This window comes from Typha angustifolia, chromosome 13 (assembly GCF_048772165.1).
Source record: "Typha angustifolia cultivar Huaian chromosome 13, ASM4877216v1, whole genome shotgun sequence".
NCBI lineage: Eukaryota > Viridiplantae > Streptophyta > Magnoliopsida > Poales > Typhaceae > Typha > Typha angustifolia.
This window is the reverse complement of record NC_133251.1, coordinates 6515611-6529459: the sequence shown is the minus strand read 5'-3', so window position 1 is coordinate 6529459 and position 13849 is coordinate 6515611. Positions and strand designations below refer to the sequence as shown.

The 13849-nt window shown below is 34.5% G+C and overlaps 1 protein-coding gene across 2 annotated transcripts; it reads right to left on the bottom strand.

Annotated features, from left to right (window-relative positions):
• Nucleotides 1-221: 221 nt before the first annotated feature.
• On the bottom strand, nt 222-9326 carry LOC140774462 (probable protein phosphatase 2C 59). 2 transcript variants are annotated; one of them, XM_073117471.1, is made up of 9 exons: nt 9237-9326; nt 8941-9127; nt 8096-8223; nt 7736-7834; nt 6305-6463; nt 3304-3390; nt 3119-3210; nt 873-947; nt 222-780 (listed from the first exon to the last, which is right to left on the bottom strand). In XM_073117471.1, exons 2-9 carry the CDS (start codon nt 9006-9008, stop codon nt 637-639), a joined length of 852 nt encoding a protein of 283 aa, XP_072973572.1. In that variant the 5' UTR covers nt 9009-9127; nt 9237-9326; the 3' UTR covers nt 222-636. The 2 variants fall into 2 exon arrangements, with proteins under 2 accessions (XP_072973572.1, XP_072973571.1); XM_073117470.1 differs by lacking the exon at nt 9237-9326 and having other exon boundaries at nt 8941-9206.
• Between the last annotated feature and the right edge of the window lie 4523 nt (nt 9327-13849).

The following is a 13849-nucleotide window of genomic DNA, read 5'->3' as shown; positions in this document are numbered from 1 at the left end:
AATCGATAGCATTGAATTGCAAAGATTTAGTTTCACCAAGATGTGGAACTTGATTCAAAGTCTTACTCGAGTTTGACCTGAGTCAGATCCAAAACTTCACACTTGTAATTTAAAGCACCAACAGCAGTACAAGAATAAAACAAATTGCTAGTAAAGATCTTCACCACAATAAGTCAGAGAAGAATAGTACCAAGGCAAAGTGGATAGGTCCTCAATGAGGATAAGATCAACTGCTTACCTCTCTAGATTAATGTTTCAGTGGCTCTCATTCTTTCTCTGTTCATACAAAATGCTCCTTTCATGTCAGCATCTAGAGCAAATTGAAAGCCAAAATGCAAAAAGAGACATGAAGAACTTAAGGAAGTGCGCTCATAATTCTTCTCCCACATAACAGAATATGTTAGCCATAAGGAGGATATACATACCAATGTACCCTTATTAGATGTTGTTCTACCTAAAGACTGAAAAGATCAGTAATATATTTTGATTAGTCCTCCAAGTGCTTCTTCAGTGTGTACTAACTATCAACAATTCCGCAAAGACATAAGAAATTTTCGTATACGACTTCGAAATAGTACATTAATTACAGGGAAAGAGAGGACCCAACAAGAACTAGCAAAAACCATCATTATTGCTCTACTTAACATTGTTATCTTGGCCCATGAAACGCACAACCACACATGTGATATTATCAGCACTTCCCCTTTGATAAGCCTCTTGCAAGAGTTTCTTTGCTGCCTGTTCTGGGTCCTGCATGGGTTTGGTCATAGAAACAGCCTCCTGAAACACAGTACAATAGACAAGGTAAACCTTCTCCAGAAACCAATAATTCATAAATATATAGACACAGATTATTTTATTAAAAAAAGTACCTCATTTGAAACGACATCCCACAATCCGTCACTTGCAAGGATGAGAAATTCAAGAGATCCATCAATCGCTTCTTCCTAATTAGTCAGTAAGAACAACAGAAGCATTTAGGTTTCAAGATGTTGGGTAGTCACACATACCTAGCAAAAAGTTACCTATTATAAACTTGTGCATCATAAAGCATAGCAGTGCAAAAAAGTTTCCATATAAGAGCACAGTGTTTGTAGCGCTCTAACTTGCATGTCCAAGAATACTGTGTGGATTACCACATCAAAAAATCTTATATTGATGTAAGCATAACTACTATTGGACTTAAATTTGCTAGTTTAGGGTTTATTTGGGTTAGTTTTATTTGATTTGGAATTGGTCTAACTAAACATAAATCTGAATTAGCCTAAAATTCTAGGTTATATAACAGGTGTAAAATCATGTTGAACTTGAGTTAGGAAAGGTTCCTCTGGTTACTATGACATCTAATTCAAAACATATTTAACACTTGCCATTATTTTATAATAAATAGGAGCAGGACACCATCCTACAGTTCGTCCACTTTATCCTTTTTCAAGAGTCTAGTCAGTTATTAGGGTAATGAAGGAAAACTTAAAAATACTTATCCATTTTGAACCAAATGGAGAACTTAAAGAATCTTAATCCATTTCAAGCCAAACCTTAACCATATATGACCCAAATCCAATCTAGTTAAACAGCTAGCAATGCAAAAGAGTAATAATACAGTGCCAAAGAAAAGAGGCAAGTCTCCTCTTCCTCTTCCATAAACTAGTATGATCCTCCCTATGCATTCTAAGTTGCGATCATTCCCCCTAACATTTCAATCTTTTTTCTTATTTTATTATCCCTTCTCTCATTTCAGCCTAGTTGTAATAGTCCCAAACTTTTCTCTTTTATTTCATCCTTTTTCTCCCTATTCTGCTTCCCTATTTCCTTATTTTCCCTCTACTAGACTACCACCATTATTGGAGAACTCCTGCTTCAAAAAGAAGCGGATCTATGCCATAAAATATAGATGAGGAGCATAAGGCCGATATTTGGCCACGCCTAAAGCTGAGTTCTAGTCTTTGAAGTAGCCTGAGATTTCACAACTGCCACAACATTCTGATTCCATCAAAGTTTAGGTTACTAAATAGATTCAAGTAGACCTTTTTATCTGCTTGATCTAAATGGGTGGTTTCTACGAAATTTGTCTTCCAAAATGTTATTTTATATTTCCTTTCATATTTCTAGTAGTTTTGGTTCATGAATAACAGATGCATGCTTTCTTTTAAATCCTGGGTGTGCAAAGTTCCTAAACGATTGTTATTATTATGATTTTCTGTCTGATATTTAGACAGCAAACGACTTGCTCCACTAGAAAAAGCACTAGTGCACATGTTGACCCCCAGATTCAAGCCAGACAGCATATTTGTGTGTGTGTATAATATATGTACCTCTATTATAACTGCCCACATGACACCATGGCAATTAGATTAGTCCGGAAAATACTCAATGAAGCATTCATAATGAATGTAAGAAACAAGTGACCCTATTTACCTAGTCATACAATATTACGAATTAGATCTAAACCAATCTATTCGTAAGAAAATTTTGAAACTTTTACAGGTAGTAACCTCATAAGTTTTGGATCTAATAGTTTTATAATGAGGTGATTCCAAAGTCGAGGTGAAAAAATATTTGTGAAACAACGGGGAAAGGTCGAAACAAGATAGAAACAGGAATACCGATGTTGTGGCAATTGTCGGAGGATGGCGAACGGCCGTGAGATAGTAGAGGTCGGCCTTAAGAATGGGTAATTCGTGGAGATAGATAGTTATTAAGGTTTGGAGATAGAATTAGGATTACTATGTTAAATCTACTCCTATAAAAATAAACGGCTATGATTAAAAGAGTAAATGCGAGATAAAAAAAATGGCTAAACCAATATTCCCTTCATGATAATAAATAAATTATAATTACTCATATTTATAAAAGTGGAATCATAGCAGGTCAGATATAATTTGCACTACTAGATTACATATGCGGATAAACCATTATAATTTAAATTTAAAAGCAATAAGCAAAATTAATTAGCTAGACTTGATTCGACTCAGCCTGATTGACTCGCCGCCATATCATACATAGGCTTGTAGTTCAAAGACATTAAGTCGTGAATTTCTTAAAAAACAAGGAATATAATCTCTATAACTGAAATCAAAAATTGCAAAACTTGAGTTATTGAGATCGTAGTTGATACCTGAATCTCTGGATCAGCAACGACATACTGCTTTAAGAGCCTATCACCAAATGCACGAGAAACAGCAAGAACACCGCCAACACGCCATGTTCCTACATATTCATGGTCATTAGAAGGAAATATTAAAACTTAAAAGCTCATACACTGCAGGAGAAAGATATTGGAAGAGAGTTGAAGATAAATACCAGCCCACATCACAAACCCTCCAGCTTCCTCAATCCGTTGTCGCTCATCTGTTTGGTCAGGTTTGTGATCTCTTGAAACAGCTATAGCTACAGAGCCAAGATCACAATATCAAATAAAGGTGCAGGGACATACATAAAAGATGAGAGAAACACAAAACCGAAGTAAACCTTCAAAAGGATCATAACTTTTAAGAAGAAGAAAACCATTAAGCTCCATGAGCATTTCATGGAAATATCCATTTATGACATTAACGTTTCATCATCAAGATTATTAACAAAGCAAAGAATCAAGAAAATGAAGCAAGGACTGAAGGAGCAATATTTGCTGATACAAAGTGAAAAAACAATCACTAATCAGAAAGTTCTTAATACAGAATAAAATATGGGAAATACATGTATCCATATTTACATATTACTAACATATACTATTATACTTACAGGTATGTATCTATAATTCTATATATGTATATATGTTATATATACATATACATACATATACATGTGTATATATATGTGTGTGTGTGTATGTGTGTGTGTGTGTATGTATATATGTGTGTGTGTGTATGTATATGTGCCTGGTGTTGTAACTTATCCATTCTAGTCAAAATATAACAAAAAGGTAGCATATAATACATGATACAATGTTTATATGCCTGCATTTAAGTATATATATATATATATTGTGTAGAGTACATAGTCATATACCCATAGAATTATTTGATTGTAAATAAAATAATACCACTTTACCTTTTATTTAATAACATCAGACCAATCCAAGATTCCAAAACTTAGTATTAGGATCGAAATCGGCCATCTAGAAAAATGATATATATTGACTGTATCAATTGTCCTATCAGGTCAAACTATATTTTAATTACATAAAATTTTAACTATTATTTTAAAAAGCAGGAAGTTTTTTTACAATTTTTATAAAATTGACAAGAAAATAAGAAAATTATAATTACTCACATATAAAGCCTAAAAGCTCAACAAAAAAAAAATATTAACTTACTCAAAACTTTGACAAATACCAAGCTAGCTCTCCCTTCTTTTTCCCTCTCTGTTATTGCCAAGGCAAAAAAATTTTCTAATTTTTTTTCTTTTTTCTCTCCTTTCACTTTCTCTCTCTCTTCCTCCCTTTTTCTTTTCCTACCGCAAGGCAAATTTTTTTTTTCATTTCTTCTCTCCTTCCTTTTTCCCTCTTTCTTACTCCTTCTTCCTCTCTCTTCCTCTCTTTTTTTTTTCGTGCCGCAAGGCAATTTTTTTTTTCATTTCTTCTCTCCTTCCTTTTTCCCTCTTTCTCTCTCTCTTCCTCCTCTCTTATACTGCCACAAGGCACTTTTTTTCTCTAATTTTTTTTTTCATTTTTTCCCTCTTCCTTCTCTTTCCCTCTCTCTTCCTCCTCTCTAAATCTCGACTCTCCCTCTCTCTCTCTCTCTTAGTCTCAACTCTCTCTCTCTCTCTCATCTGTCTATTTTATTCTCTACTACTGTAGTAGATTTTTAAAAGAGAGAGGGAGAGGCTCACCAAAGTTGAAGAGAGTAAAGAGAGAGAAAAAAACAAAAACAAAAAAAAATACTAAACCCAAGCTCGCCAAAGGTTGTGGTCACCGGATCTAGTCAAAGGATGTTGTCGAACATCGAAATCACCGAGATCTATGTTGGATGCCGCCCGATAAGGAGAGAGAGAGAGAGAGAGAGAGAGAGAGGAGAGAGAGAGAGAGAGGAGAGGGGAGAGAAAAGAGAGAGGGAGAGCCCGTATCGGGTGGAATCGGCCGATACGGCCAATCCCAACACTACCATTCCAGCCGATACCTGGCTGATCTCGATCCATCTTGGCTGATCCCGCTTTGAGTCAGCCAAAACTTTGAACCATGCAAATAATGCATTTCATATCGATGCACGCATATACAACATTATAGTAAAAACAGTAAATGTGCTTATACTTTATAAGATTAGTGTATTGGGGAAAAAGGGTTATATGAAATTATGTGGTACTTCATTTAAATGGAGGAGTACATGCTTCAAAATGATACTTTTAGAAGAAAATTCATCCTTAAGAAAGAAGATGAAACTTTTATAATTTAATTCTAAAAATATTCATTCTTAAGCTGCGTTGAATACTATAGGTTCTGATCACCAGCTGCCTTCAACTTCCTCTATCTCATTTGCTTGGGCCAGGAATTAAACACCAAATTTATAGTTATGCAATCAGGTTGACAATTGGTTGTAAGAATGTGTCAATTCTTTTGAACTCACTTTGAGGTGCTTGCCAGCATGTCACTTCTGACGTCGACCAACTTAAAAAAGAGAGTAATAAAACCAATGTCATGAATAGCACCAATAATATGCAAACAATCAAGCCACTGCATAGCGCATATATAGTATATAGTATATTGCTGCATATGCAGTCTAGCAATAAAAATATTAAAATAACTTATATGTGATTTATCTATCCAATGTACTAAATATTTTAGCATAATGAACATATATAGGTAAAAATTGCAATGTAATAAGTGGAGAATCATCCTCATAATAGCCTATTCATGAAGTGATGCTACTTTCTAATCACATGATCACATAATAAATATAAACCACAACCCAAATATGCAATCCATACTTTTGTAACAAAAATTGAACAGCCACAGTTAAAGAAAAAGAATAGTAATAAAACAATATGAATTGGACAGAGTAAACTCACTTGTACATGAGATAATGCACTAAAAATTATAAAAAAGATAAGTGCTTGTCACAATCAAGACTACAACAAAATTAGTAAAATTGATACATAATTATGTGCAAAATAATATAGGAAATCCAGGTGAGGAAAAGTTAAAAATGTTTAGAAGAGTTGGTGATACTTTTGTATAACAGAGGAAATACATTTGACACTGTCTTCAACAGAAATTCAAGTAAAGTATATTTGGATAATACATTACATTAGAGTTGCAGTTTCATAAAAATAAATACTTAAGGTGGTATTCTGCATATTTAACACTTACCCGTCCCTCCCCTACATATAACAGCTCTGGAATCCCCAACATTTGCAACTAGTAGACGGTCACCAACGAGGATAGCAGTTGAAGCAGTTGAGCCAGCATCTCGGTTTTGACTATTTTCAGATTTAAGAAACTCCGAGTCGGTGTGATTATAAGCATCAGCTGTAGTATCATAAATTTTTTTTTTGTGCATTTGTCAGTTACTACCAAAAGTAGATCTTAGGAAACACATATACTTACAATTATCAATTACTACCAAAAGTTGATCCTAGGAAACACAGATACTTCCATACCAAAAGTAGATGTTGTGGGTAATTCTCTGATATTTAGTTACTTCATGGATACATGTGAGATTTCTATAAATATGAGTCAAGTCAAAAGAGACAACTTTTAATATTTTATTAGATCTAGAAGGTTTCTTTTTGTGAAAATTGAATTCACTTATCTATTTTAAGAACTTTTATATATCACACCCTATATTTTATCTATTCTATAATTCACGCTTCGTCTTTGAGAATTTTGTAATCCGACCCTTTCTTTTTCCTTATAATTCTCATTTAATATCCTAATGTTATTTTAACTAACTAATGTCAACTAAGTTACTAAACTATCTCCATCATTTTATATCTATCCACCATCATCCCTACTTATCTCCTCTATCATCGCTATCACCACCATCTTTTCTCATCTTCCCCCTCTCCTTTCTCCGCCTCTTCCTTCTCCTCTTTTTCTTCTTTTTATTTTTCTTCTTTTTTGTTTTTGGGGAAAAAAAGAGGATGAAGATGACATGAGTAATTTAGGTATTTATAAATTATTTTATAAATTATAATAAAATAAATATTCCTTTTCTAATATTACCTAAGTTAACTTAGGATGTAAAAAAATTATAGGAGAAAAGGATAGGTCGGATTACAAAATCCTCAAAAACGTGATATGAATCGTAATAGGTAAAATATAGGATGTGATTCGTAAAAATCCCTTTATTTTATAATCCATATTAGGAAATCATGTTACAATATAAATTTCTTTTTATTAATAAATTGAATTCGCTTGTTTATCTTACATCATAGTTAGTAACATACTATGTATAATAGTAATTACATAGTAGTTCTCTGTTACGAATGATAATTCTTTTAATGGATAAATTGGAGGTCTCCTTATATGGACTATCATATGCAACAATAATATATAATTCCTCAATTAAGAATATGAAAGTACATAAGTTCATTAATATATATATATATATATATATATATAGTGTGTACATGCATGTAGAAATAAATATATACATATACGAGCTATGTATCCTATGCCTATTGTATCCTTACTTTTCAATATTTGCAATATCAGTATATTTATATGTATCATATATTCATATCCATATAGTGGATCTTATTGTCACAAACCACAATATAGTAAAAGAAAGTATAGTACCTATAGCTAGCTTGGTATCACTAATAAACTTTGGGTGTCCGATCAAATTGCTGAAAAGGTGTTGTTTAACGTATTCTGCTGCTCTAGCACCACCATGACCTATACAAACAATCACACATTAAACAAAGCCTGCCAACATTATTCAAAATTTATAGCATTTGGAATCTTCTGCCTAAACTAAAAAATTACTAGCATAAGAAGTAGACTCGAAGCAAGAGAAAAGTTAAATGTTAATTGAAGAAAGATATGCACACTGTAATTAATCTGTCGCATCAAAAGAAGTGTTAATATATTCAATCCTCAATATAATTTATAGCAAGGCCTATAGCCACGCTATTCTCAACCAAGATGACCTCTTACCATCAAAAACTCCAAACAAACCGACTATCTCTCCGTCAACACCATCAATTCTTGTCTCATAGAAGTCCTCCATGGATGACCTTTTCCCTGGAGAACTTGCATAACCATAACTAAACTTCCCATTCTGACTGTGACAAAAAGAGCAAGGTATCAGATGGCAATTTATTATTGCATGCACACATATTTAATAAAGTTATCTTCAAATAAATGGCACATTACTCAATAATTAACCTGATGAAACATTCAGAAACAAGCTCTTAACTACATGACTTCATGTATAAAATCAGTATGATATCTCATTTTGTCATAGACCTAAAACTAAATCGGATTACAAGAACTTTCTTAATGGTAACTAAGAATTAACATCCTTATCCCTAATCATAAAAAATGTTGAGAATAAGAAAACTCAGACCAAGTTTGATGTATCTCAAATTGGCAAACATCATGTGTACGTTACTTTCAGGTATTAAATATATTTATATGTGCATCAAAGATCCAGAACTAAAGTGAGAACCGAAAATTTACGTCTGACAGAACAGAAGTGAAATCTAAACAAAACGAGATGGAAAATTGCATCTATTGCTCAAAAAATTTCATTTTTTCCTAAGAATTTTATCGAACCAAAACGAAAAATCTAGCCGAATTAAAAGAGTTGAAAGAAAAAAAAGAAGAAAAAGGAATCCTATCATATAACAAACACTCGCTTTCTGACAAAAGAGGACGGCCCAGGAAATCAAACTCGAATCACTAAATCAAAATGCAACCAATCGACAAAATAAACGAAACCAAATCAACTCAACACAACAAGCAGATCAAAGAAGGGGGAAAAAAGAAAAGAAAGAGACCTGAGTCCTCCACCAGAAACAGGCGAACCATCCGCCTGGGTTCCAACAACGGAACTGAAATGACCCATCTCTTATAACCAATCTTTTCTCTTTCTTCTCAGCCTACCCACGATCTCATCACAACCTCCACCTCCGATCCAAGACCAGTCCTCGAACCAGAACCGAAATCGATACTCTAACCGCTGACCTGCAGAGAAGAGCCGATCCACGAAACGCGAAGAACTTCAGATTGTTAGAAGTACTCCCGAAATAGAAGATATAGAGTATAGAGCGAGAGAGAGAAATCGGCGTCGTACTTTTGGGTTCGGTGTGTGGCGGAGAAGAGAGGAAAGAGAAAGGAGGGCGTTTCAAGAGTAGAAAAAACATGGGGCGGGGATTACGTGGCGCGGAAGGAGAGGGGCTTGGTCAATACTCATTACTTGCAATTAACGTCGATCACGTGCTATTCACGTGAGACAGTTCTTTTTTTTTTTTCAGGAATAATTCCCTTTTTTAACTTACTATAAAAAATACCTCAACTTTTTAATGTCACAGATGGAATCAGAAAAATAATTAAAATACTATTTTATTTTGGTCGATATAAAATTTTCTTTTGAATTACACATAATTTATACATGCATACCGAAAGTAAATATATTATTTTTTTGCCATATAACTATCACATAATAATTTATGAATAGAAATAGTTAACGAAAACCTAATTTTTTTTATAGTTTAGGAAGTCACTGTATATTAAAAAATTGTTTCAGTGTTATTATAGTAAAGAGCGATAGTATCGGGAGTGAAAATAGAATTATTTCTTTTTAAGTTACTATTTACTTCTAAATTAGTTTCATGGCCACATACAGTGGACAAATATTTCATTATTACATAGCTTATACACACAATGAAAGAGGAAAGACAGATGTTAAATCTTAATAAGCTCCAACACATAGCCTTTAAATGATTTACATAAATTAAAAGCAATAATACAAGTCTGCTGGTATAAATACAGCCGATGATAAAGACCTTCAGCATTGTACCGTACAAATAATTCTGAGACTTATTTAATTTGTACCTCAAAGCTGGCTGTCATAACTTGCACTACTAGAATAGCATATAGCAACCCAAAACAGGAAAGAAAGCATAATAACATAAACAAGCAAGAAGAAAGATGGAAGTTGCAACTCCACAGAGAGGAAGAAACCAAACAATATTTTCACACACTGATGTTCCAACCAAAGGGTGAAAGAGGTGAAGAGATCGATTTAAAAATTCTGAACTGATTCAAGGCTCCTAAACTGGTTCAGTAATCAAACATCTTTTTATTATTTTTATATCTAATTAAGTTTACTTTTAAAAAAAATTAAGATAAAAACATAAGATTAACTAATCGAGTTCAGAATTTAGACTAAACAAAACCCTAAGGTCCAAATTCTTCATCCAATACAATAAGATAGGCAAAAAAAACTGACTTCGTGACTATCTCATTCTACGGAAGAAGAGAGGAAGTAACAAACAAAAAGAAAAAAAACTAAGCAAGAAAACATAATTAGGGTTATAAGTGCTTTTGTAATTTAATTGAGTTTAATTTTTAGATTTAATATATAAAATAATGTGTATGTGTTATCTAAAGTCAATGCACTTAAACCCTGCACGTTAGAGTCCACTATTATAAATTAAAAAAATTGGCACTAATTTGCGTTCGGATCCGGATCCGGATCAACTTACCCGAAACAACACCGTCTCTTCTTTTTTTTTTCATTTCCTTCGTTCGAAAGGATACGGAATTTGTTGTACGAACCAACCCTCAAGGCTCAAACCTCCCGAAGAATTCGGCAATGGCGAAAGAGGCAGGCACGTCTAGTTCGTGGATCGTGGAAGCAGCGCCGCTCATTGTGGTTGTTCTCCTGGCTGCCCACATCTTAGCTCTGGTACTTCCTTCACTTTTATTGTCTTCTCGCCAAACTATCCCATCTTTGAGGGTATCTGATCTAGAAATGGATATCTGTTCATCTTCTTTGGATTTAGGTATATTGGTTGTACAGATTAGCTTCCGAGAAGCAACCGCCGCGGAGGAAGACGCATTGAGATCCCCTCGGTGTTGTAAGCTATCTCCAATCTACATTAATTGCGGGGTTTATAATTTCTTTTGTCAAGAATTATAGGTCTTTTCATCATAAGAGTGCGGTATAATCTTTGTAGATAAAATAAATTAGTTCTTTGTGGTGCCATGGAGCAGCTATTCATGCTGTTGTTGAAGAAGGGAAATCGGAGTAGATGGTCATATAAGTAGACGGTTCTTCTCTTGGACATTGAACATCAGGTGTTTTTTGAATTGTTAACAAGATAATATAGGTACTTCTAAGAGTTATTGTGTATTGAATAATACAAGAAGCACAAGCTCAATGATTTCTATTCGATCTTGGGAACTCTGTCAGATGTCTCTTGAGAAGATGATTTCTACAAGAACTGGACCTAGTAATAGTATTAGATAGACTTCATTAGGCTCTTATATTTATTATTTGATGGCATACTGCAAGAAAGAAGGTGGGTCAGGGAAATGGGGAGGGGGAGGCCTAGGTGATCTTATGTTTATTATTTGGATAAGCCATGTTCTGCTGAGCAGAGATGTGCCTAGATGAGGTTCTTATATTTATTATGTGATGGCATACTGCAAAAAAGAAGGTGGGTCAGGGAAATGGGGAGGGGGAGGCCTAGGTGATCCTATGTTTATTATTTGGATAACCCGTGTTCTGCTGAGCTGAGATGCACCTAGGTGAGGCTCTTATATTTATTATATGATGGCATATTGCAAGAAAGAAGGTGGGTCAAGGAAATGGGTAGGGGGAGGCCTAGGTGATCTTATGTTTTTTATTTGGATAAGCCATGTTCTGCTGAGCAGAGATGCGCCTAGGTGAGGCAGGGGAAGGGGAGGTGGAAGTGGTGTTTTGTTGCACCATTATTCTAAATTTCAGATTGAACCATCGCGAAACTGTAAAGAGACCAATTTCCAGTAGGTTTTGACTATTTCAGCTTAAACAACCAAGAATACTTGTTTTAGAAATGCGTTCCAAATTGTGAAAAGACCAAGAATACTTGTTTTAAGAAGGGGTTCCAAATTGCATCTAATCTAGATCCAGATCTCTTAAGACCAAGGTTGCGAAACTCAATATCAGGATTATGATCGACCGTCTGAAAAAGTAATATGTATTAGCTGAATCAGCCGCATGTATCAGATCAAACTATTCTTTTAAATTCTGTATTTTTAAATTATATTTACTCACCTATGAAGGCCTAAAAATTTAAAAAATGTACTAATTTACTCAAAACTTTTTTTATTTCTTCTATCTCTTTTTTTCCCTCTCTCTCTTATTGTCGCAAGGCCATTTTTTCTTTTTTTAATTTCTTCTCTCTCCCTCTCTCTCTCCCTACCTATTTCTCTTACTTCCGCAAGGCAATTTTTTTCTTGTCTTCTAATTTCTTCTCTCTCCCCTCTCTTTCTCTCCCTTTCTCTCTCTTCCTCTCCCGATCTTTCTTACTGCTGCAAGGCAATATTTTTATTATTTCTTCTCTCTCCTTTCTCTATCTCTTCTTCTCTCGATCTCTCAATTACTCCTCTCTGATGTAGGCTGAGGTGGGTAATGAGGGTATTGCGCTCGGTTGGGGAAGAAGGTGGACTGGGGTGTGGTGTGGGCTAAGAAATGGAGGTGGAGGATGCTTGGGTGAGCTACGGTGGAATAAGGCTGCGGTGGAGTGTGATTTAAGGTGGAGGTTGGCTCAGGTGAGCTGTGATGAAGGAGTGAATGGAGTTGAGGAGTGGGGAAGATAGAGTTAGCTAGAGAAGAGAAGTACCGCTTAGCGGTGGCCTCTGGTTGGGTGTCGCTAGCTGAGAAGGGGAGAGAGAGAGAGAGAGAGAGAGAGAGAGAGAGAGAGAGAGGAGAGAGAAATTAGGATAATTTTCATTGCCTTCTTAGAATGCTCACTACACCTCCTTTATAATGGCTAACCCATTTTAGATTACTTGTTCTTCAAGCAACTCTAGATTAGACTCAACTCAACTAGACCAACCAACTCTAGGCTAGTTCACAACACTCTCTTCCTCCCTTTCTTACTCTCCACTCTCTCTCTCTTCTCTCTATCTCACTATCTGTAGCTGTAGAGAGAAATAGAGGGTGGAGAGAGAGAGAGAGAGGAAACAAAACCAAAAATACTAACCTGAGACCGCCGGAGGTTGAGATCGCCAGATCTTGGTCAAAGGACGTAGCCGGACATCGAGGTCGTTGAAATCTACGATGGGTGGGGCCGGTGGAGAGAGATAGAGAGGAGACATTATTTTTGAGTCGGATCCTTCTTGTCTTTGACCCGAATCCATAGAGGCAAATTCATATTGGACATTGCCGACCTTAATTCTACAGAGAAAATGAGCTTCAAATTGAAATAGAACTTTCATTCAATGGAAATGAACAATTTGTAGGAAAACAAATTTTGATGACATCACCTCAATCACTTGAAGAATTTTTAAGAATATATTATCCCTTTTACATTTAGATTTGTCATGTCCTCAATTGAAATTAGATTTGAACAATTATAGAAATATTCTTTTTCTTATTTAACCTAGAAAAAGATGGAATATTTTGATTGTTAAAATATTTTCTAAAGCTTTAGAATTTTTGAAGCATGTTTTATTGATAGTTTAGACTTTTCTTCAGAATTAAGGGTCTTAATAGAATTTATGATAATAAAAATTTCTAATCCAGTTCAAATATTAAAGTTTTATTGAGAAATAATATTCTTTTCCTACTGTATATGTTGCATAGAGAATATTTTTGACAACACCTATAATAGTTGCTTCTGCAGAAATATAAGTTTCAAATTTATAGTTAATTAACTTCTATTTGCACTCAGCTATGTCACAAAAAGAACTAAG

What these genes read in the sequence shown, in the direction of transcription:
- LOC140774462 (XM_073117471.1), bottom strand. Translation starts at nt 9,008, where the DNA reads ATGGGTCATTTCAGTTCCGTTGTTGGAACCCAGGCGGATGGTTCGCCT. An exon ending in TGATACCAAGCTAGCTATAG is followed by an intron (nt 6,464 to 7,735) that starts GTACTATACTTT and finishes ATGATACTACAG; the next exon opens with CTGATGCTTATAATCACACC. An exon ending in GGGATGTCGTTTCAAATGAG is followed by an intron (nt 781 to 872) that starts GTACTTTTTTTA and finishes ACTGTGTTTCAG; the next exon opens with GAGGCTGTTTCTATGACCAA.